The following is a 25,440-nucleotide window of genomic DNA, read 5'->3' as shown; positions in this document are numbered from 1 at the left end:
AGGCATTGGGGTTAGCGCCCAAGGTGGAGAGGAGACCAAGAAGAGATGTCTATGCCATGCTCAACATGAACAAGGACCAAGTCCTAACAAATGATGGCATCAACATCCAGGATATCCCTAATCCTGAAGTGAGACTCGAGGCCAAGGTCATCCATATGTTGTTTTCAAGACAAAGGTACAACTCACTCATGCACAATATTGGAGAGCCTGGCAATCCATTTACTCGAGAGATTGACTAGAATGCCTATGTGCAGAAGACAATGGACCAATCTGCTAGAGCACTAGCCTTAGGGAGCAGGCCAACCATAGTGGAGAATACCCATCATCAAAAGCTAGAACAGAAAGAAAGAAACCTGCCTCAAAAGCTTCATTCATAGGGTTTGGTGGAGTATTATTTGGCCCTCATCCAGGAGAAAATGAGAGAGGTGGTAAGTGAAGAAGAAGTAGGAGAGACACCCGAGAGGACACCACCTCAAGAGCAGGAACAATCCAGTGTGAGAGCAATAAGCGAGAAGGAAGAACAAGAGACACAATCCAACCAAGGAGGGCTTAAAAAGCCAAAGAAGGACTAGGGATAGACTTTATGCATCCTATATGTTAAAGAAGTGTATTGAATATAATGTTTTTATAGTTATGATTGCTATTGAGGTTTGATAATAGTGAGGTATGTATCTTATGGATCCACACGTGTAACAGGCAGAAATGTTATGGAATATGGTGTTTTAGAACATTAGGGTCCCTAAGCTAATGCTCCTTAGCACTCTATGGAGTGTGAAAAAACTCATCTGCATGGATGCAAGGGATCCTACACTCCCAATAGATGTAGATGTTTATTTTGTTTTGATTATTTGAGCACTCGAGAGGGAAAAGAGCTAAGTGATAAGTATCCCTATTATGTAGGATGGCTCTTGAGGCTCAAGGAAGCTTAGAGGGGCTTTGAGCCACCAAATTTCCTACATGATTCCACATGGAGTGTGATCACTTACAGCCTAATCCTGTGGGATTGGAAGGTTCTATCCTAGGCTAGAATGTATCTTTCTATGGAAAGATAGTTTGTACCACTCTATTGAGTGAAGGTTTTGATCACTATTATGAAATAAAGTATTTAATTTTTGATTTTTTTATTATGTACTAAATATTGATTTTAATGAATCTTATTTAGTGGAATAATTAAAAATTTTTACTTTTATGTGTCTAAATAGCATGGTAGTATGCACTACTAATTAGAAAACTAAAGCAAACCCAATCAAGGAGAGTGGGAGACATCAATCTGAATGATCAAACACCTATAGTTGGGTGGACTCGATAAGTCAACATTAGGTAGAGCTGATTAGATTGGGGCTCCCCAAATGTTGGTAGGACAAGTTTTGAATCTAATACTATTTTAGGGGATTAGAGCTGTGATTATACCTTATGGATAGGGGGATTGAGTTACACTCTTCCTCATCTCTCACTCTCTTTGAGCCAAGTATGATGTTAACCCTACTCTCACCTCTGATTGATCACAAAGAAAACCTTATTAGGAAGGCATTAGATTACTATTAGGCATGGCTGTCCATGCTTCCCTTGTGTAGTAGAATTGGGATTCTGATATTCAACTAAGCTTGTCATTTCCCACAGGAAGATTGGGTGTCATTGTGCATGGACATGAATTTTAGTCAACTACAAGAGGACTCCTCTAGGATTGATGGAGGAGGCACCTCATATAGTAGATGTATACATAAGCTAGACTAGATATCAAGGTATGGCAGTCTCAAACAAGAAGTGGAGACATTAGGATCTGATCCACAAATATTATATTATACATAGAATGCATATTAAGTTTTCACATTCATCTATCAATGATTAGTTTTCTTGTGCTTATATATGCACATGCATTTGTAGATACCTAGCCTTCACTCACAGGCACATGATGCTTATCATGATGGGTTAGAGCAACCTAGGTGGCTTGATAAGGGGCAAAAGAAAAAGATCAAAGATGAGATATAGAAAAACCTTGATGAGTGGAAGCAAAAAAAGGAGGCAACACATGCTCATGTTGTAGTAGGCTCGCCATCACATCTTGTGAGTGGCAAGCTAGGTCTCCTTCGAGATAGACTTTGTAAGTTTTATGCTCCAATATGCCATTCTAATTTTCTATGTATTTCATCTAACATTCAATATGGTGTGTCTATATTGTTGTGGCATGGCTTTATAGTCATTTGGTGATCAAGTTGGAGAAAGAATATGTAGGATGCCATGGGATTATGCGGCTTATCGACTAGCAATTTTCCCTGAAGAGATAACTAGTTATTATGTACTAACATGCTTGCAATTTATCCTTGTTCTAGATTTGTTATGATCTATGCTTGTATTTTCTTGTAACATTGGGCTAACAAGGGATTTTATGAGGATAAGACCATGGATTAAGGATTGCTTCTAGAATTAGGAGTTATGACTCTCTGGTGAAATCTATTTGTTTCTTTATGGACTTGTGTCATTTGGACATATACTTTAATTTTCCACTATATAATGAGAACATCGTTATATTTTCTTCTTGCTTTCACATATATTATACTGTCTTTTTTGTGTTACACATTTAAGTGATATATCATAGTTACTCATACTTGGGGTTTTATACAAGTTTCAATAGTGATCCATGTTTGACAAGATAGCAGATATGGATAGGAGGGATTTGACCAAATCCTTGTTTTAAAAAAATTCTTTGAACATGTGGGTACTTTTTTTCTACAATTGTTTGGTATATCCCTCGATATATGCATTGGCATACAAAACTTGCAGTCCTTGAAATACATGTTGGTATTTGCCTCAAAATAGCATTGATAAATGATCACATATTGTTGCTTATTTCGAAAGTTTCAATTGACATGTTTACTGGCGCCCTCTATTTGTAACTAATACTAATGATTATTTCGATGTGGCAGGGCCAACATTTAGATCAAGTTTTTGCTTGTATTTATGTGTAAAAAATATTTGGTATACGTCCTATTTGTTCTAATAATAAAGAACATGAACAATGTCTAGTGTGAAAGAAAGGTATCATTGATGCTATTATGCTTAGACAACAAAGGAGACAAATAATGATCAAAGTTGCATATATGTTGTGAATTATTAGATGTGCATACATAATAAGAAGCTAGGTACATCATAGAGGGTGATGTACAGCGCAGTGTTGCATATCTGATTAGCACATAGTTCACCTTAAAAGGAAATTAGTTTCAAGCATCTACCCACAGAAAGAGTATGTGAAAATGAAGTCCAAGAGTATGGTAAGGAAAATAGTTTTCAAACATGTACTTGTAGAAAGAGTTAAAGAAAACAGAGTATAATATATTTGGTTGCCTTTGTGAAAATAAATGGGAGGAGATTGGGTTATACAAGGCAATGATAGGGAATGGTATTGTAGCTAGAGCTATAGGCCTAGAAGTATCCATGTCTTTTGAGGATGTTGAAGCACCAATTTTGCAAGGTCATGTTGCACGCATGAACCAATTAGCTGGATCATCAAGGTTGGCAAAGTTGTTCTTTACCAAGAGCAAGCCTGAGAGAGAGAGAGAGAAAGAGAGAGAGAGAGAGTGTGTGTGTGTGTGTTGGGGGGGGGGGGGGGGAGGGGGTTCAGATATTATACATCCTTGGCATGTCTGTGGGAGCGAGACTAGCAAGCATTAGCACACACGTAGTCCGTGTGGACAACGGCTGGCTCTCTCGCAGCAAGCCTGCGCCGCAAATTAATAACATCATTATCCCCATGCTCTGCATCATTAACATCCAGATTAATCGTGTCGTTATTATCCAATGCGTTCTCTCTGATCAATGACGTCCTCCGGTCTGCTGCCTGCAGCTGCGCTACCACAGAAATACAATATCACACATCAGAGCGGCGGCGTGGGAATCGTTCTTCATCCGATCGTTAGCACTCATTACTGCAATATGAGCATCGAAGTGATCATAATCGTGCGTACCTTGTCTCTATATTCAATGTTATAAATCGTATCCAGATGACCATCGAGGCGCCTTTGTGTCAGTGGATGAAAATCTCCACCTGCGCAATATTACCGTCAACAGTACAGTATCTTAAGTAATATAATCAACGTGTTATTGTAATCACGAATACAACTTCATCGACGGTCTTCACCGACATCCAATGTTCATTAGTCATTATAATCAGTAGGTTAATCACAATCAACAGGTTAACTTCACTCATGTGGTTTTAGTACCTTTGAAAGGATTGAGACGTGCAGCTTGAGAGAGTGTTGCGAGAGAAGATGCTACTAATAGAAGAAACAAAAGATTCAGCATACATGCAGCCATCGCGAGAGAGAGAGAGAGAGAGAGAGAGAGAGAGAGAGAGAGCACTATCAAAACTCTACTCTCCTCACCTCCCCTTGATCCACACTTCTATCAAAGCTCTTCTTCTATCCCCTTCTCATTACTTCATATGGACCATGCCCCACTACATGTTCTATTATTCAACTCCACGAGCTTCTCCTTGAGCATTTTAGAAGGTCATCTACTACATGCTCACACCAACTCAATGCTGGGCTACTCGTCTTGACTTCTTGCTATTGCCCATGTGCATGAGCCCTTGGGGATCTACCAACTTGCCCTTGGGGATCTACCAACTTATCAGCATTGCTTTAGAAACATTTATTATGCATTTACTACCTTGAATAAAGGCATGCTTTGGATTTTTGTAACCTTATCTAATGTCCACAACAATAAGAGTGTTCATCGATTTCGCAATTCTCACCATTGACATGTTGCTCTATGGCCAAAGTGCAACCACATACCTTTCTACTTGCTTTCCAGAAAAATTTTCTAGGTTGACCTCTCGAAAGATACAACATCATGTGTACACTTTCTCTTTGTACTCCTTTTTTACTTCATGTGGACATGTTCCAATAGTCTGATACTAGATTCAATGTAAAAGTAGCACTACTCCTTAGATTGTCAACACTCATGACAATTCCAAAAGTCAAGATTTGTTTTCTTCAACATTAAAGAATACTAAATAGTGTCCACCGCCACTAGCCATAATTTGATTGACACGACTAAGGTCATTAAACAAAATTTTAAGTAAGTGCACAATCATGAAATACTTTTTAGATAGGAATCTTTTTCCTATTTACAAAAATATTTTCCCACAACCTAATGAAAACTCATTATTAGACTTTTTGCATGTGTCATAGTGTGTGTCATTCCTATTGTAACGTCACTAGGATGTGCATGATAAGCAAGGGTCTTTTGAGTTGATTCAATTTGTTCGTTCAAAGGTCACATTAACTTTTCTTCACAATGTAAAGGTAATGTGAACCATGCCTTTGAAAAATATGACCAGCTAGTGTGAAATATATTGCCTTTCAAAAGTATGGCCTTCATGCACTTTGTTGGTCTAGTAAACATTTCATAAGATAATAAGCTTAACATTCTTATAGCTTCTACTTGGCTTGCTAAAGCTACTATTGATTAACCAACATAAGGAATGCCTAATTCAACAAGCCTCTCATTAATATCATCTCATATGGTTTTGGCCTATGTCTCCAAATTTTCCTATGATCTAAGCTAAAGTCCCTTCATGACACCTTTCTTTTGTAGGATACCAAGAGTACTACCCAACGTTTGCTTTGAAATGGATGGGTTAGTCCTTCAAACTAGTACTCCAAAGGGTGCCCAAATAATTAGAGGTGTCTAGCTATTTCATCATTTGCTTCTAATAAGATATATGAAAATGCGCATTATGCATATCCACTTAGAAGCCCCCCCCCAAAATTGAAATTTCACTGTATGTGTACCCTTACTATCATGTGCATCCAATGCCTAATTTAAAAACCCCATATTTGTAAATTATCATGAATAAAATACACCCTTTTCCTATTCAACCTAGGAATATATCCATTAAATGATCCCATTTTGTATGTAAAATGAACTTAAAAGGGCATTTAAAAGTGCCCTTCTATTGAATTGACATGATAGACTTGCATATTTATGAGTGACATGACCTCCCTGCCACCCTTGCGGAGCTTCTATTCACTAAAAGAAGGAATTAACAATGAACCATGTATTAGGAAATTTGAATATACATGGCATATATTGTTTGCACAATTCAAGCTCTAGAGACTATTTCACTTGGAGATATCTTCAAGAACTCATAGCCCTCATGTACCTACAATCTAATAAAAATAACCATTATGTCACATATTACATTTAGATTTGATACTACTAGACTAGCATACCTTTTTGGATAGGTGTATGGATAGGGAATTTCTTTAATTTGAGCTATGTTGTGTGCACTATTTTTGAGATTTCCATCGTTATATGGTAAGTTACTTTCTTGTAGTTTTTGAGTTTCCTTAAAACTCTTCACACAATTTAATGGATTCACAACATGCCACCAGCAACGTAGTACTAAAGTAGGTTGTGAACCTCAAAATTCAATAAACATCAACCAATTTTAAGGTAGTAACAAGTTAAGACTTTACATAGTCATGGGGTGAAGTACAATCAACTTTTCCTACCTAAAACTTGAAATCACAAGATTCATGTGACTTTCTATTGAGAGGAAAAGTAATAGTTTGGTAATTTGCAAATCATAAAATGTGGATGTGTCACTAGTGGAATTTCACTATCAAGTTTTTTATTTTGCATTTGAAGTTAGTTTCAAAGATTATTCTTGTGATTCAATTTAAATTGTCAATGCATGTTATCATTTGTATTTGTGATACTATGTACATTTTAGTCCATATGCATAAGCCTATAGCTTCTAGTCCATATGCATAACCTATCTCAAAGCTTTTATAGAAGCTAATAAAATTGAATATTTTTATTACAAAGGGTGTATCTCACACATATGTGCCCTTATGCTTATCCAATACTCATTTTAGGCATTATTATTTTCATTTATCCCAGGGATGAAATTCATTGTCATTGAAGGATAGACAATACACAAGTGAATATATTAATATTGACAATTATTAAATAACACTTGACTAGCACTACACAACATTTAGGAGTTGAAAACTATTGGGCGATGGACATAATGCTGGCTAGATATTCCAAATGCTAGAGTGTTGAAAGGTCAAGAGGCATATAATTATGTCGATTCATATCTATTGATTGGCTTGTCATGCAACTACATTGTTATTTGGATGTATCTTATTCATTATACTTAGTTATGGATATGCAATATGCATTTTGTGTTCTAATTCATATGCTCTAAGCAATGGAAGCGTATTTTGGATTTTTGCGATTTTTCTTGCTTTCCACAATATGAAGTATTTGTCATGTTTGTGTTTCTTTGTATCGAGTCTGAATATATGTTATTGTTTTTTGTGTGGCGATGTTTGTACCTAATTACATATGGCATCCATGATGATCATTCCTTTGAGCATGAGTTTGCATGCACATGCACTCTCAAGGGCTATTGTCACCTCCTACTACACTTGTGTGTGGAGGGCATGGTAGGTAGAGGTACCGATGGTGGCAAGAAGCACTTCCTGAAGTTCCCAAGACTCTTACCTTCTTCAGAAAATGAGAAACCCGATATAGAGTATACAACTCCGTGGTCTCATCCAATCTCGGGTAAGTTACTATATGTATATCATCTATATCACATATGTTTTCGTAGCGCGTAGGGTTGAAGGTCACCACATGGGTTTGGCAAGAGAAGAATGTTTGGGGGTTCAAGAGCTTAGACTCCAGAGATGGTAGAGATAAGAGAAGGGTTGAAGGTTTCAAGCCAAGTTCTTGAAGATAAGTGACATCAGGGTGAAGGCAGATTCAAGGAGAGGAGTAGACGGAAGAGGAGGGGTTCGAAGAGATTGAAGATGTAGAAGAATACTTCCGAAAAGAATTAGAAAATATAGAAGAATACTAACAGAGATGAAGCCTGACAGTTTCTTTCAACATTATGAGAAAATATAACTCTAATAGACAAAAACGTGTACAAAATAATACGTTCCTCTATGCTACTCAGATCGCCAATCTGATCCTTCCAATGGCTCCGAAATGGGGGTTAAATACTAGGACACCTGGCCAGAATCCTACCAGATCACTCTTTCTTCATCTCCCACTTTCGAAGTGCTGTTCACTGCATGAAAACAACGATCGCACATTGCGCGATTTCGCTAATCAACCTTTTTACATAAAATCCTCTCAAATTATCTGAAAGCTACATGCTTTCTTTTACATGTCATCCTAATCTAGAAGTTGTCTATAGTTTTGTAGATTTTTTCACAAGAGATAATATCTAGAATATTGAAAATTAACTAAAATCTAATATTTTTGAACCATGGACACTAACACTAATGTCTAAAATGGCATTGGCTCTCTAAATCTAAAAGGAAGCCACTCTAGATTTTTTTACACGGTGTGTGCGTAGCGGCATGACATCCACCCCTCCTAACCTGCACATCCTCTGGCATGTGCCAAAGTCTTACGGATTTGCACTGTCATAAGAAGTATATTCTGCCATGTCAATGTCTTTATCTTCTACCTCTTCTTCTTCGTCTATGTCTTCATGCTCTTGAATTATACTCAAGTCTTCTAGCTCATATGTTGAACTTTCTCTTCATTTGAAGAGCTTCATTCTTCTTCCAACTATGGGTGTCTTCATGCTTATTCCATCCAATTCAACCAATGAATCACTATAAGTTATAGGCCTTATACCGACGTTTAAAGTGACGAAAATGCAAATAACAAAATTTGTCCCCGTCGTCGCAAAAAGCGTCATTATTGGTGACGCCATAGAGCAGTCGGTATCACTGTCGCTATCAGCGTCGGTATTAGCATCGGTATTGACGCTGATATCGATGCCATTACCGACGCTGATAGCGACGGTTTGGACGTAAATAACGACACCAATAACGACGCGAGCAGTAAATTTTGTAACGCTAATAGCGACGGTAACAGGAAAAAAAAAATTTATGGCAGCACTGTGTGCTTTATTAGAGCCATAGAAAATAGTTTCTGCACTGTGTACAATGCGCTTGCAAACAAAAACAATGTATACTGAAATCATAACACTGATACATGAAATAAATACATGATCGCATAATAAGCGATTGGTACAATCATGATAAGATATCATAACACATAGAAAATGTCTACATAGATCAGACGACTCAAAAATAAAGGTGTGTGAGCTCCAGGAATCCAAGGGCGAGCTACATATCCTCGTCCCCCGAAAGATCGTCCCGCCGCAAAGGAGCATCGAACGGACTCTGCAGAAAAAGAAACAATACATCAGTCCACCATACAATAATACATTCTAATTAAACATAGTAACTACGGACAAGAAAGATGAGTGACTTACAGGGCCGCCGTGTCTATACAATCGGTCGATCAATGAAGTGAGACCATGTCTCTCTGCATATGAAGTCTCAAGGCCAGTCGGATCACGATTTGTAATGGAGTGCTGCAAAGAAAACAAAATGCTAAACTGTTAGAAACATGATTGTCAGTACAAAAAATATTGCAAAAAAATAAACAAGCAAAACAAAAGAAAAACTTACAAAGTCCTCCAAATATGTCCTGTGGCCGCCACTCCCAAGATGATAGACCACTCCGGCCTCGAGTCGTGCCCTCACCGCCTCGCACTGCTGACTCCAACGTCTTGGAGAATTTGTAGCCTCCTCTCTCAATCAGCGCCAGTCGTCTGCATCTAACCACTCACGCTTTGCAACCCCACTCTTGATTGCCTTGCGTGCATCGGATCGTCTGTGTGACATGTATGCACGCATGCAATCCATCATCTAGCCCGTAGAGAATCTATCTACTGAGGTTGGAACTGGAAACTCCTCGTGCAAGGATGCTACTATATAGTCATTTCTCCCCTCCGATATGTTCTTCCAATGATCCAAGACGTTGTGTTGAAAAACTTATTGGCACAACTCTCTCATGTGAGCCATCACCCTCCTCCCCTCATCATTCATGATGATGGCTCATGGCCTACCATTGACTAGATATCCATATCCCCCGGGAGTCTGCCTAAGATAATTCCTTTCCCATCTGCGCCCACGCTCCTGGGCATATCTAGGAGACCCCTGTGCATCCGGTGTACCAACCGGGGTAATATCTATCGGGGTGGCACCCATGGCACCCATAGGGGTGCCACCTGCTGACGGCTGAGCAAAAGCCGGAGTAACTGGAGTAGACGTTCCCACAGGTGTGACAAATCCCTAAGGTGACGCAACTCCAGCTGAACGATGAGACGGAGACACCACGCCCGTGCCTCCACAGCATCCACCTGAGCCTGAGCCACGCTCCTTGGAAGGGCCATGAGAGCGAGGAGTCGCACGTGTATCCCGTGTCGACTGCGGGCTCACTGCCTCTGTCGCACTTCGAGGAGTTGAAGGTATAACATACCACCATTGAGGTTGTCGGGGGTTTGGATAGAAGATTACCTGTTCACAAACACGTACAAGAGAGTTTAAACCATTGTGACATAAACCATGTCGTAATACAATTAGCAAACAAATGAGTCCATGCACCTGTTTACAATGGGCCGACAACACAAAGGTTTCGCGTAAATCCGTCCATTTTTTTCAGAATCTATTTCGAGAAATCCAGATGGACCTCGTCGAACTGTTGCTCCAGCTCCTCCAAGTACCACTTTGAACCACTGCACAACATTGAATAGTATCATGGAGAAGCTACGGTAATCCACCATAACAATACTTTGTAAGTTCCCAAAATACTCCATCTCATCCACAACCGTGTTTGGATGTGTTGCTCGTTGTCGGCTCTCTTGCTTGAACCTTACCATGATACCACAGTCCATTGTGGAGCGCATTTTGTCAATATGCTCAACGCGAAAATGCTGTCTACGCGACCACGCTGCACTATATATTTTATATTGTACATTGAAACACTCAAATTAGATGTCGTTTATAAATTTGTAGCCTGGTTGCTTGCCTTTATTCTTTCCTTTGGTCTTCTTTGTTTGTGGCGCATCTTCTATCTCTTGATCTGGGGTTATATTTTCAGCAAGTTTTGGTTGTTCAGGCGTGCTTCCAGTTACCCATTTTGGAGGGCCAGAAGAGGAAGGCCCTAGTTCATCTTCTCTTCTTCTCTTTTTTTCAATCAAGACTTCTTTATGATTGACATCAGCCAAATGTGCAAAGGTGGAAAAAGAATCTATCAGTTCTTTCCAACCAGTTATTCCTCGAATGCACTGACTAGCGCTAGCCAAATCTTCTTTGACTACTTTACCACGTTCCATTTGATCTAGTGCCTGCATCCATACTTTAGATTGCACATTAGCTTTACATGCTTTCAAACTTGATTTAGTTGGCTCAATTTGTAACCCATAGGTAGCTGCATCAATTGCTGCATAGGCATTCTTTACAGCTAAATCTTCTAATCTTTTCTTCATTCCACCATTGCTAAAATTTGGCTCCAGTGGAAGACCAGTTTCAACTGCATGGATTTTTCCATCTTTCCAAAAGACAAGCTTCTGTGCTTCAGCCTCACGAAAGGCAGAACACTCCCTCTTGTCATGTTATTGGCTATTGCACCAAATGCAGTGCCTCTTAAGGCCTTCTCTCATGGGTCTTTGAGTTGATGATCATCCTCGTTCTTCAACTTTGACATCCAACTTCTCTACTTTGGAACTAATTTCTGTAAGATTCAAATGAAGATCACGCATGCTTTTAATAAGTTCATCCATGACAGCATTTTTAGAAGGAATGGAAGAAGAAAGAGTTGGTTGATTAGTCAAAGGAATAGGGGATTTTGAAGGTGGAAAAAGCTCCATTAATGGAGTTGTTGAAGTTGAAGTAGAGCCCAATCTTAGTCGTGTCCGCTTTCTTCGAGCAATCATATTAACTGCATCAGTAACATATGTCCATGCGGTCTTGACTCCTGATTCGGAGGTAGCATCTTCTAGGCGATCAACAAGCTTTTCTTGCAGAATGGGATCTGCAGCCTTAAGGAATAATTCAATCTTCTGATCTTCCATACTTTGTTGGTCTTCAGCATCAAGTTGTCCAAATTTACTTTCAAATTCATGGTATAGAGATGTTCAACTAAACCTTTGTTGGGTTTTTCAACCCATTCAGTGAAACTTTTCTTCGTCATAAGGCCAGAGTCTTCTAAGAAGAATTATTCGCGTAGGGCTTTTTTGAATGTAGCCCAATCCGCACCTTGTTGGAAAAGACCATAGATTCTTTCTTGAAGACCATGTTTGGCTAGTCTGGCAAAATAACGATTCCATGCATGTTGCGGTACACCAAAGAAGAGTATTTTCTCAACATACAAACGAATGAAAACAGAGACATTTTGACCATTAAATTTTTTTAATTCACGCCCAACTTCTTCTAGGGCCTTGATAGCTATGGAATCAATCTTCTCCTCTTCTTGCCGTTGTTGTTGTTGTTGTAACATTTGGATCTGTTGTTGTTGAGTCTGTTGCAGTATGCACACCAATTGTTCTAGAGCATCTCCTGAAGAATCCCCCATCTTCGAGTTATCTTACACCAACCTTCACGTCAGGTTCACCAATGTCGTAGTGCGTAAGGTTGAAGGTCACCACAGGGGTTTGGCAAGAGAAGAATGTATGGGGGTTCAAGAGCTTAGACTCCAAAGATGGTAGATATAAGAGAAGGGTTAAAGGTTTCAAGCCAAGTTCTTGAATATAAGTGACAGTAAGGTGAAGGTAGATTCAAGGACAGGAGTAGACGGAAGAGAAGGGGTTCAAAGAGATTGAAGATGTAGAAGAATACTTCCAAAAAGAATTAGAAAATATAGAAGAATACTAACAGAGATGAAGCCTGTCAGTTTCTTTCAACATTATGAGAAAATATAACTCTAATAGACAAAAACGTATAAAAAATAATACCTTCCTCTATGCTACTCAGATCGCCAATCTGATCCTTCCAATGGCTCTGAAAGGGGGGTTAAATACCATGACACTTGGCCAGAATCCTGCCAAATTACTCATTCTTTATCTCCCACTTTCGGAGTGCTATTCACTACTTTAAAACAGCGATCGTGCGTCGCACGATTTCACTAATATCTCTTTTTTACATAAAATCCTCTCAAATTAGCTGAAAGCTACATGCTTTCTTTTACATGTCATCCTAATCTAGAAGTTGTTCATAGTTTTGTAGATTTTTTTACAAGAGATAATATCTAGAATATTGAAAATTGACTAAAATCTAATATTTTTAAACCATGGACACTAACACTAATGTCTGAGATGGCATTGGCTCTCTAAAACTAAAAGGAAGCCACACTCTAGATTTTTTTACACGTTGTGCGCGTAGTGGCACGACAACGTTCAAGGCCTATTTATAAATATCCTTATTTGTGAATTTTTCTTTAATAAAACATAACCCTTTTCAATTCAATCTGTAAATAACCCATTTATATTATACCCTTTTGTATGTAAAAAAATGTATAAAAATGGTATTTTAAAAATACCTTATTTTGAACCCATGTGATGCACACATATATTCATGAGTAACTTACCCGAGCATCCAATCTAGCTGCAATTGATTCCACCTAAATCAGATCGTGCTTCCACTTCTTCTTAGCTGATCGCTCTAGGGAAGTATTTCACTTCCACAAAACCCATTGTGCTCTTGCCCATCCCACCTCAAGGCATTCATGTTACCACTTGGATTGGTGGCTCACCGATTGCCTTGTTTTTTGGAAATTCAATGGGTCTTCTTTAGAAGATCCAGATGCCTTCATCTGATAGTTTGAAGTGACCTATGTTGTTAATTTTCCTACAATGGCAAATGAGGCCCATAAGGTGGCAGTGTTTGAATTGCTATGTGAAGATTGCCTCAGCTAATTTTCGCGGCTCCACTACGACTCTCCTACACCTCCGGGATTGGCCCCAAGATGCATTGCTCCAACATATAAAACATAACACACAGACTCCACTCTTTTCTTGTTTTGTACGATCCATGAATATATAAAACCTCACCAAATAGTCCCAAGAAAAGCGTACAAATGCCTTACAGCAAAGGCTCCTTTCCACTCAACGTATAAACCATATCCTATGAAGACAATTGCTATGCAATCTAGGTCTGATACCATGTCATGCGTCATGCATAATGCATATGATCCTAGTGCAAAAATAATATTCATCGAATTAGCATTTTGTGATGTGGAAAAAATAGCCCTTTCATGATTTTCACTAAGCGTATGCTTCGATGTATGGAGACTAGCACCGATTTCTCGTGCTACTAGTCCCTTAAACTAAATTATCGCAATTCTAAATGAAATGCACAATCAAACATTTCAAATATTCAAAACCCTCTCTGCCCTCTCAATCTCTTAACCACACCCTTTCCCTCTAACGTTTAGGTTATGTTGCACTGCATAGGTGTAGGGTATTATTTTGTATGTATTTTTCGCATAAAACAAAAAACCATGAACTATAACACATTAAAAAAAGCCAAATTGAAGCCAAAATTCATGCCTCAACTTTGTTATACAACCACAACCACGAATCGTAATTTTCTAGATTTTTATAACGCGAAAATCCTATTTTTTATTTTAGCTATTTTCCTCTATTTAGTCGTGCATAAAAATAGATTGTTTTTTTATTTATGACTAGTAACTAATTGTGACTGCTGAAAGATGTTCTGTCTCAAAATTTCATCCCATGCACATCTATTTTTCCCACCCGAAACCAATAGAACCTTCATTTTTACATTAAAAATGCACTTTTTACGCTATAATTTAATTATTGTGACTATTTATTATTATGGATCTGTATTTTTTTAATGCACAACCCTCAATCATAATACAGACAAGCTCCAAACAATTTTTTGTTCCATATTAATTCCATTTCAACCATCAAACATCAACAAGAAGCAAAATTTCCGTGTAAAAATGAGGCATACCGCTTATTTGCATGTTGCGGGTTTTTTGATTAATTTTTTCCATTGCCAATGGACTGAACAGTAGCAAATCTTCAATGATGAACATCTCCCCTCAACCTCCTCTTGATCTTAGAGCAATCCGGTTCATACCGGGCAAGCATCCTTCAACCATTCTTCACTCTTCTTCATGTGCATGAACTGCCCCTTAAGGGAAGAGAGAGGGAGGAGAGAGAAAGATTGAAACTGTATCTCCTCAACCCGGCAGCTATTTCTGAAGCCAAGAGTGGTGATGAGGAGTGAAAACATCAAGCATCAAGCTGGTAAGATTGGTTAGTATGGGTATATTGAGATGGGAGATGGCCTATGCCTCCCCTCCTCTCCATTTCACGTCGCCTGCAAGGAGGGCGCCTTCTTTCTTCCTCACATGGCTGCAAAATCCCCCCCCCCTGCCACGAAATCAAAAAATTAAGGGGCCCCCAAGGGTCACCCCCTTTCACTTCTCCTTTGGGCCCCTTCTCACCAAGTTTGGCTAATTGCCCGGCTGTTTGGAGTCCAATTCGAGGACCGAAAAATTCTGCGCGTCCTTCTCGAAGTCTCCCACTGCCGGGCATCTCCTAGATTCTCATACAATAGTCAAAAAATTTATGAAATTTCCCCAATCGTTGCTCGGTGGGTCTTTAAAGCACTTTTAGGGCTTGCCACTTAAAATCCTATTAAATGTAGCTGCCGCCTTTGACGAAGTCTATTTTTCTCTTGAAATTCAGATTTTTTGACTATTTTAAAGCACTTGTTGGTGTCAAGAAGTATTTGTTATTGGCGACCATGGGATAGGGCGACTCAACCCGTCGAATCCCACGAATAGATCTGCACATAAATACAACCACAAAGAGCATCAAGGTGAAAATACTCAACAAAACACATCATAGCTCGCACCTACCCCCTAACAAAACCAAGGCAGGAAATCTATGAGAAGTAGGCCTAGCATAATCTGATAGAAAGCCCAAAGCTAGTCACTAACCGACTGCTCTAACACGGCCAAGCAAAAAAGAACTATCAAAGAGGTCATCCTAAAGTGGTGGTCTGAACTACCTACCTAACTAAGGTCAACTCAACGAGGAGCTCCTAGTAGGCGAGAACTCCTATAGCCTTATCAAAAAGTATTATCGTTTTTTTTTTTGCACATTTTTCTTGTAGCCCCGGATTTCCCATATTCAGGCATGTAAAAAGGAGGGAGCTGAGCGTAGTGACCCAAGGAGAACAAGGCATCTGCCTTAGGTCCTGTCTCAGTACCCAAGAACCTACCAAGCCCTTGCAATGCGACACTTAATCCTTTTCTAATACTCACTTTTATTTTCACTCCAACCTTCTTTTATTTGCTTTGCTTTTCAACTAGTTGCTACCCCTAGGAAGTCAAGGCATTAGCCCTGGGTCTTGTCCATCCCTAGGAACCTACCAGCCCTTCGCAAGGCGATAAACAATTGCTCAAAGATTTTTCTTTCTTCTCTATTTTTATAGGGGTTAGAGCCCCTTTTTACAGACCTCTGTATATTCATAAATTTCTTTCGGATATTTAAGGTTTTTTCTTGTGGTTATTTTTAGTAGTCTTCTCCAACGGCCCCACACTAACAGGACCTCCTAGATCAACCACCTAGCGGGGCAACAAAATAGGGTCATGAGAACTCTCGTCTAAAACAGGTCTTTCAGTGCTTAACAATGTCGGTACAGGAGGCAATGACTACTCAGACCTCCCCCAGACATACAGAACCTAAACTTGGGACTGCATACCTTGATTGTCCGTCCCCAAAAAACAAAAAGAAAGAGCCCTGACATACACATATATCATTATTTTCTTAAGGGAAAAAGACTTGAAAAGGGAACGAAATCACTTGGACTGGCCACAAGATGCTCCTCCGCAGCAAAGGCTCCCTCCAGTGACTTTGTCAACCTGTATGATGCAATCACTAAAACAGCAAACCATTAAACGCACCTGCACCAAACAAACATAGGGCCCTCTTGGCCTAAAGAAATCAAACATGTTACTACAAACTAACTGGCCTTCTTGGCCTAAAGAAATCAAACATTCTAGCTTATATAGATCCCTCCTTGAAAAGACGTTCTACTCCAAGGGGAAAATTAGGGCTTTCAGTCCTATACTAAATGCATCAAGTTGTGACCCATCCCTCTTGCGTATATAGCAAGAGACATCTACTTAACATGTCATCTGATCAACCTATCGGTCCAAGATAATAGTGGTAGATAGGTCTCGGCTACTCTTCGCATTACCCATATCAACCATCGCCTACCATATAACGCGTGGTCTGATAAAACTCCCCACAAGCGACCATGTCCTATCTCATTATCAATAAAAGCATTCGGACTAGGATCACAGTTGAGGAAGAGGTCCTCCTCATAAGCAAAATTGGCTAATGAATCTGCAAACTGATTCCAATAATATGGGATTAGCTGAAGAGACACGCTCTCAAATTCATCAAGTAGGGTTATAGTAGTTCGATGATACATACGAAGGATGGGATTCCAGACTGTATATGTCTCATTTAGTTGATTTATGATTAGCTAGGAATACCCTTTTACTAACAACCACTAAATACCACCTTTCTTGGAAATATTTAGTCCCATAATCAAGGCTTTATACTCTACCATATTGTTAATGAATCCTACCCCGAGATAAGCAGCTAATTTCATTGTAACACTACGTCGGGGATCTCGAATAACTACTCCAAAACTCCCTTTTTTATTAGGGTCCTTGGATGCTTCGTCAAAGTATAACGTGTATGTCCGCAATGGGCTTACACAGCAAGCCATCAAGAACTCCCCTATTCGTAATTATGATAATCAAGATTCACATAATTAGAGGTGAACTGACGGCTCCATCCCACCTGCTTCATTAAACTCAACAGGGATGCTTGTCAAGATTTGTAAATAGTGATGGCAAAAAACTTTAATGTCCCACACAAAGGTACTGTCTTCGTGCTCAATCACTTTGTATCCTTTGCTGCACCCTACCTTTGCTCTAGATATGGGTGCTCCAAATAAGGGATTAACTGCCCCATCAACCAATTTAAGCTCTCATGTAGTTCTCAGATCAACCCCAGCATGGACCTGCAATGCATTTAGCGCGTTAGCATACTCAAAAATAGTAAGGTTTAATCTTATTAAGATTAGCCTTTTTTTTTAATTTCCATTCCCTATAGATCAGCTAGTAAAGCTTTAGACTTATTTTTACCTATTCTAACTATCTTGTAAGGGCCATCCCATCTAGATTCCAGCTTTCTTGGAAATAGCTCCCTACATGCATCGTAGTATAACACTAACTGTCCTTTCTTAAAGGTATATTTCTTCACTTTTAGATCATACAACTGCTTCATTCGATACTTAGCCACTTCCTGGTGCAAGAAACTCTGTAATTTGAGCTCATCCAAGTGGGCTATAGTCGTAAACAGCTCGAATAGGGCATCTTTATCACCCAAAGAATGATTGGTTGCAAATCTTATGGTCGGCAACTCAATTTCCAAGGGCAAGATACACTCCTCCCCATAAACTAATTAGAACAGGGTATGGCCAGTGGCTCGTTTAAACATTGTGTTATACATCCAAACCGCCGCATATTATTTTGTATCCAAGTCCCGTTTCTTTTTGGAAACTATTTTGGACAAGATACCCACAAGCTGCTTATTGGTACTTTCAACTTGTCCATTGGCTTGCAGATTATAGGTGGTCATCTTGTTATGCTTGATCTTCCATGTCTCAGTCAGGCTTTTAGTCACCATATTCAAAAAGTGAGTTCCACAATCCAACAGTATTTCCTTTGGTGGACCAAAACGGCAGATGATTTGCTCAAGTAGGAAACTGGCTGTCTCTTTTGCATTGTCCTATCTCATCACCCGTGCTTCTGACCACTTTGTAAAGTAATCAATGGCTACTATAATGTATCTCTTCTAAGTGGTAGACGACGGGATAATAGGACCCACAAAGTCGATGCCCCACTTCTCAAATGGAAGGATAATAGGCATAAAAGATTGCTTCATATTCTCTCTATTGTCATGTCTTTGACATGTATCACATCTCTTAACATACCAAATGAATCCTAGAAGATGGACGGCCACCAATAACCAGCTCTTAAAGCCTTTTGTGCCGTCAACCACCCAGCAAAGTGTCCTTCACAAGCGGAGTTATGGCACTCCTCCAAGATAAATGGAACCTCGTTAGGGATCACACATCGATATTATCAACACCCTATCGATATAGTGTTTTTGCAATCAAGGAAAATTTCAATGCCTGTTGTTTAATTTTCCTCTTCTTTGATTTGGATAAAGTAGCTCCAGTCTCTCCCATAGATAAATAATGTGTTATAGCAGCATACTAGGAGGGAATAGATGTTGTATCAATCTTAAATAAAGTTTCCATGTCACTTTCTTCAGCCAAGACCTCTTTTGGCTCTCCGAAATCCATAAGACACTCTACAATGCCTTGTATCTTTGGTGGCTTGCTCTTGATCTCATAATCAAACTCCTGCAAAGTGATTAACCACTTTGCTAAATGATCTAGCGGTTGCAACTTGTTCAGCAACAATCAAAGCCCTTCCGCCTTCGTATAAAAAACCACCTTCTCATAAAGATTGTAGTGTTTGAACTTTTTGGTCGCAAATACCATCTCAAGGCACAACTTCTCCATATAGGTATAATTAATTTCTGATATGCCCAACTTCTGACTAGCAAAAGTTATCGGATGGTACAACTGTTCCTCCCAAATTTGGGATAAGCAACTGATACTATACATGGTGGTTGCTGAAAATATATAGAACATTTTGCCTCTTTTAGGTGCTTTTTAAAACAGGTGCTTTAGCAAGCTCCTGCTTCACATAGTCAAAAGATACTTTGCAAGCATCACTCCATGCAAACTAACAAGTAAAAGACAGGTTCATCAGCGACAACATTCTTTTTGCCAAGGTATTGATAAACCTTCGATAATATCCTATCGATGACAGAAAGTTATGCACCTCCTTCGGAGTACGCAGCGAACTCGTGGAAACTATGACCTTGATATTTTCAAGGTCAATTGCAATCCCTACTTAACTGACCACATGACCTAACAATAGCCCATAAGGCACTCCAAAGACGCACTTCTGTGGGTTGAGAGCTATGCAAAATTGTTTCCAATGCTCAAAATGTTTCCGCAAAATAATCAACTCCCTTTCTCTTGTGGTGGCTGCCCCCAGGTCATCAATGAATACTTTCAACTCCTCTAGGGAGATGTCACCAAAGGTTTTGTCGGTTGTTCTTTGCCATGACCCAGGTGCATTACATAAACCAAATGCCATCACATGGTATGCAAAGGTACCAAAGACAGTAATAAATGTCGTTTTAAGCTTGTCTTGCTCAGCAATCACCATTTGATTATTAGTCGCAAAGCAATCCATGAACGAATATACTTCCCTACCTGCTAATTGATCTAAAAATTGGTCAATAAAGGGCAATGGGTAGTAGTCTTTAACAACATGCTTATTCAACTCTCTAAAGTCTACACAAAGCCGCATTTGATTATTCTTCTTCTTTCTGATCACAACTAGTGAACACCATTCAGTCTGCTGAACAGGGAAGATCAACCCCACTTTTCGTAACTTCTGTAGCTCCTCAAATAGTCCGTCCCTTAGTTCAAAAGGCATGTGCCTTACTTTTTGATATACAGGATGGGTACCTTCCTTTACAGGAATAGTATGCATAGCTAGACTGGGGGGAATGCCCCTTAGTTTGTCATAGCTCCAAGAAAAGATGTCACAGAACTCCTGAATCAAGGACACATAGTCCTCTTTGTCTTCCAAACTGAGCATGGAACCTAATTTAATTGGCCGCGAATCATTAGGCGTACCAAGGTCCAACTCAATAACGTCTACGTCTCTTATTCAATCTTGAGGCTCTATTGGCTCATTCAATGTATCTGATAAATATCCTCTGTAGTGGACCCTTCTTTAGATCCATTGCTCAATGACGTCTCACTACCAAATAGATCATCCACTGTTTCTAGTTAAGTAGAGGATAAAGGAGCTCGCTCACTCTGAGCAGACTCAGGGTAAGCATCCACTATTACACGATTAGCACCTCTACCTAGAATCACTCGACCAACAAGTATATCAACTTGGAAGTCTGTTCGTAAGATCCATGGCCTACCTAGAAAAACTTGATAGCTAGGATGTCCTGCAAATCTTATCACCCTAAAGTCCAGATAGCATTCCACGCTTGCGACTGTAACGTGGAATTTAGTGATGCAACCTTCTGGTTGTCTTGGACTGTCATCCGCCACCCTAAGAAGTGTGGAGCTGTCTTTCTAAATTTTAAGATCTAGCCTCTCCATTAAGTCTGAACTCATGATATTGATGGAGGATCCAATGTCCACGATAGTGTGCTCGACTAATATTCCATCCACGCATGTTGGAACCCTAGGGCAATGCTTTTCAACATGATCAAACCAATCTTCTCCCACTCGTGTGATGTGTTAACCCTCAACGAACAAAGGTGAAAAATCCAGAAAAGCTAAAGCAGAAGACAAAGGCCAAGGAAAAGTGAAACGGAAGACAAAGACGCACAAGGAGAAAAGTCCTAAATAAGGGAGAAAGGCGCACAAGGAAAAGCGCAAGTCAATACTTTAGTAAAAGAGCTCAAGCGCATCATGGTTTAATTCAAGGAGCGCTGGGCTCTCACCCATGCAATTGTAAATGTAGACGGGCGGTGGAAAGGAAGCTAGGAAGATAGAAGGACAATGGGAAAAAGGGCCTAGGCTACGGCCGGCCATGTAAAAAAGGGGAAAAGGGAATGACCGCCCAAAAGGGATTTACGGTTTTGTATATAAAGTTGAAAAGTGAATGAGAAGCTCATTCTTGTGTGTGGCCAAAAGTGGCTCTCCTCTTCTTCTTCTTCTTCTTCTTCTTGATTGCTTGAGCTTGTACTTGAGAGAGGGAGTGTGAGAGTGTGAGGGAGTGAGTGTGTGAGGGTGAGGGACCGGGGAGGAGAAGCTCTCCATCTTCTCCTCTCTTCTTCTCTTCTCTTCTCTTCTCTTCTCTTGCTTGCGGCGATGGAGCTTGGAGCATGGAGCTTGAGGATGGAGCTTGCTTGAAGCTTGCACTTGGATCGTGGAGCTACCGGAGTGCATGGGAGAGGAGGTAACTCGATCGGCATGGAGGTAAAGCTCACTACACCCTTAGATATGGATGGCGTGTCGGCTATGTGAGAGGTAGCCATTAGTGCTTGGCTTGGAACACTTGAAACAATAAGCGGTCCGAGGGTCTTGGAAGTTGAGCGAAAGCTCCCACACGATGCCCAAAGGTTCTACAATATACCCAATATGCAGGATTTTCTTGAATTCATTGCGTACTCCTAGAGAAAGTTTAATCAATTGCAAGAGATGTTGAGATGACAAGCTCAACACATGCGGACATTGATGATGGACCGCCTGGTTAGATGGGTCCACATGTCTACACTTAGCACGTCGGTGGTCATTATGACTCTCACATGGCCACTGACTCATTACTTATTATATTCAGGTTGTTACACCTATTTATAGCTGGCATAGTTATAGCGCCAGTCGACTAGTGTAGTCGGTTATGCATTGTTTGACTTAGTAGGCCACTTTCCTTTTATGTTGTATCTTATCTATACTTTGTGTACATTGAAATGAGTGTGGAAGAAGAAGAAGAAATCAACAAGAAAACGTTTTGGCCTCCATCTCTCTTCTTGTCTCTTGAGTGAGCTTCTCCTTGTGCATTCTGTGTGTGTTCGGCGCAGCATCTTGAGCAACCCCCTCCACCACGCGATTCTTGACATGGTATCAGAGCCGCGCCATTGAGAGAGGCTGATTTCGAAGGTTGAAGCAAAGGAGAAGAAGCAAGGTTCGAGCAAGCAAGCTACGGGTAAGAATCTCTCCCATTCTTCCACTCCTTCTCTTGGATAGTGCCTGTGGAGGCACCGGAAGCAGGGCAGAGCAAAAATCTCAGATTGCAGTGAGATTTGGTGTGCGCGAAGAGCACTGTATATTCTGCAAATAAGCCCTTTAGGGCTTAACCGCAGAGATTTTGGGCATTTGAGGCCGTTTCAGGGCCCGTTTTAGAGCCGCAAGGTTGCGGACAGCAGTTTCGGGGTACACTGTGACTTCGACTGTATTGACCGAACGTGGGTGCGCAGGTTACAAATTTCAGATCTGTAAGTTCAAAGGTGTTTACCAGTGAGTAAACACAAGGTTTATCTGCAAAAAGGTTGCAGATTGCATGTATTATTGAGTAGACGGTTAAAAAGGCTGTCTGGTGTATTGCTGTGCACTACAGGTCCAGGGTTGCAGAAGATTTACTTGCTGTTGGTATTAATTTTGTGATAATGGCAGAGAACAGTGGAAGCCCTATCATTGAGAAGCTCGACAAGAACAACTACCCTTCATGGAAGTTCCGTGTCACGAACTTCCTTATTGGAAAAGGCCTCTACGAGTTTGTTTCAGGTGAAGAAAAGGAACCGGAGATGAGTGATCCTCCAACTGCAGAAGAGACAAAGGCACGGAAGGAATGGAATGCAAAGGATAAAAAGGTCATGTATTGGTTGTCTGCAGTAATTGACAATAATATGCTGGGACACATTAGAAATGCAGAGAATTCATATGCAGCTTGGACCATACTTGAAAGTATGTTTTCTGTAAATACAAAGGCACGAAAGATTCAACTCAAGCAAGAGTTGAATACATTGAAGAAAGGGAAGATGTCTATCAATGAGTATGCACTGAAGGTAAGAAGCATTGCAGATGCATTGGCAGCGATTGATGCAATGCCCGATGATGATGATTTGGTGTCGTCTACCTTGGGTGGACTTAACAATGAAAAGGCTTGGAAGTCTTTTGTAACTTCTGTATATGTCAAAAAGCCATTTCCAGATTTCGATGAGTTGGTCTCCCTTATGATCACTGAAGAGATCAACATGCAGAGTGAGACACCTGAAAGAAGTGGTGAACAGGTCCAAGCTTTCTACTCCAGTTTAGGAAGGGGACGTGGCAGGTTCTCTTCAAGAAGCCGTGGTACAGGACGTGGTAGTGACAACCAGCAAAACAGATTGAATCAGCAATTTGGTGATATGCAAGTTTCAGGAGGTCGTGGTAGCTTTAGAGGCAGGGGGAGCTTTAGAGGAAGAGGTGGATGGCAGAACAGAGGTTCTAACAACTCTGGTATTGTGTGCCACTACTGTGGCAAAACAGGTCATATTGCAGCCCAATGTTATGCTAAGAGAGATGATATCCGCAGTGGTAAGGTGCAGCAAGGAAACTATGCATCGTCTTCACGACAGAATGAAGATAAAAATGAACGTTTGTTCGTTATGCAGCATATGATGAATGCTGTTACAGGAAAGGAAACACATGAAGATGTTTGGTATGTTGATTCAGGTGCATCCAATCATATGACCAGCCATGCAGAATGGTTTGGGGAGATGCAGGATTTGCAGAATGCAGGCTATGTGTAGACGGGTGATGACTCATGCCACCCAATTTCACACATTGGAAAAGTTCCCTTGTCCTTGCATGATGGTAAGACAAAGAGTCTTTCAGATGTATTGCATGTGCCATCTATTACAAAGAACTTGGTGTCAGTCGGTCAAATGGTAGAGCAAGGGCTGCAAGTCAGATTTAATGCAAAGGGCTGCTTTGTAGAAGACTTCAATGACAAGTGCAGGTTGGTAGCAAAGGGAAGTAGAGTTGGACGTATGTTCACTCTAGATGCTGGAATTCCTACTATGAATGCTGCTATGTATGCCAAAGGAAAAGGTGTTGTTGCAGACATTGAAATTTGGCACAAATGCATTGGACATGCAAATGTACAAAGGCTGAAATTAATGCAGTCCAAAGGGTTGGTTACAGGTTTGCCTACTTTTAAAGTTGCTGAATTTCAGAAGGTATGTGAAGCATGTCAGTTTGGTAAGCATGCAAGACAACCCTTTTCACATGACAGAGATGTAAGCAGAAATATCCTTGATGTTGTGCATACAGACATTTGGGGGCCTACACAAAATGTATCTCTTGGAGGCAGTTCATACTTTGTCACATTCATTGATGATTGTTCTAGAAAGCTGTGGGTATATTTTATGAAGGAAAAGAGTGAAGCTTTTGAGCACTTTAGAACTTTCAAGGCTGCAGTTGAAAGAGAAACAGGCTTGAAAGTAAAGTGCCTGAGGTCAGATGGAGGGGGAGAGTACCTCTCAAATGAGTTCAGTGATTTTCTGAGGTCTCATGGGATAAAGAGACAGTTCACATGCAGGTATACCCCACAGCAAAATGGGGTTGCAGAAAGGAAAAACAGGCATATTGCAGAAGTTGCACGCGCCTTGATGGCTGAAAAGAATATGCCTAAGAATTTTTGGTCTGAGGCTGTTCATACTGCTGTTTATATTATGAACAGAACTTCCACAGTTGCAGTTCATGGTATGACCCCCGAAGAATGTTTTACAGGTAAGAAGCCTGATGTTTCACACTTGAAAGTATTTGGCTGCATTGCGTATGTTCATGTGCCAGATGAGTTGCGGAAGAAACTGGATCCAAAGGCTGAAAAGTGTGTCTTTATTGGATA

General features: G+C 40.2%; 1 protein-coding gene across 1 annotated transcript; it reads right to left on the bottom strand.

Moving 5' to 3' along the window:
* Nucleotides 1–3,172: 3,172 nt before the first annotated feature.
* On the bottom strand, nt 3,173–4,526 carry LOC148010163 (uncharacterized). The gene is made up of 3 exons (XM_087673003.1): nt 4,218–4,526; nt 3,963–4,042; nt 3,173–3,841 (listed from the first exon to the last, which is right to left on the bottom strand). Exons 1-3 carry the CDS (start codon nt 4,309–4,311, stop codon nt 3,656–3,658), a joined length of 360 nt encoding a protein of 119 aa, XP_087529129.1. The 5' UTR covers nt 4,312–4,526; the 3' UTR covers nt 3,173–3,655.
* Nucleotides 4,527–25,440: the final 20,914 nt, after the last annotated feature.

This window comes from Lygodium microphyllum, chromosome 30, assembly GCF_053477565.2.
Source record: "Lygodium microphyllum isolate KBCC chromosome 30, Lygodium_microphyllum_v1.1.10, whole genome shotgun sequence".
Taxonomy (NCBI): domain Eukaryota; kingdom Viridiplantae; phylum Streptophyta; class Polypodiopsida; order Schizaeales; family Lygodiaceae; genus Lygodium; species Lygodium microphyllum.
The sequence above is the reverse complement of the archived record's forward strand: the minus strand, read 5'-3'. Positions and strand labels throughout refer to the sequence as shown.

Bases quoted from the DNA above. Each gene is read 5' to 3' on its own strand.
- LOC148010163 (XM_087673003.1), bottom strand. From the start codon at position 4,311: ATGGCTGCATGTATGCTGAATCTTTTGTTTCTTCTATTAGTAGCATCT. The intron at 4,043-4,217 runs GTACTAAAACCA...AATATTGCGCAG, and splicing joins ACGTCTCAATCCTTTCAAAG to GTGGAGATTTTCATCCACTG. The intron at 3,842-3,962 runs GTACGCACGATT...GTGGTAGCGCAG, and splicing joins ACATTGAATATAGAGACAAG to CTGCAGGCAGCAGACCGGAG.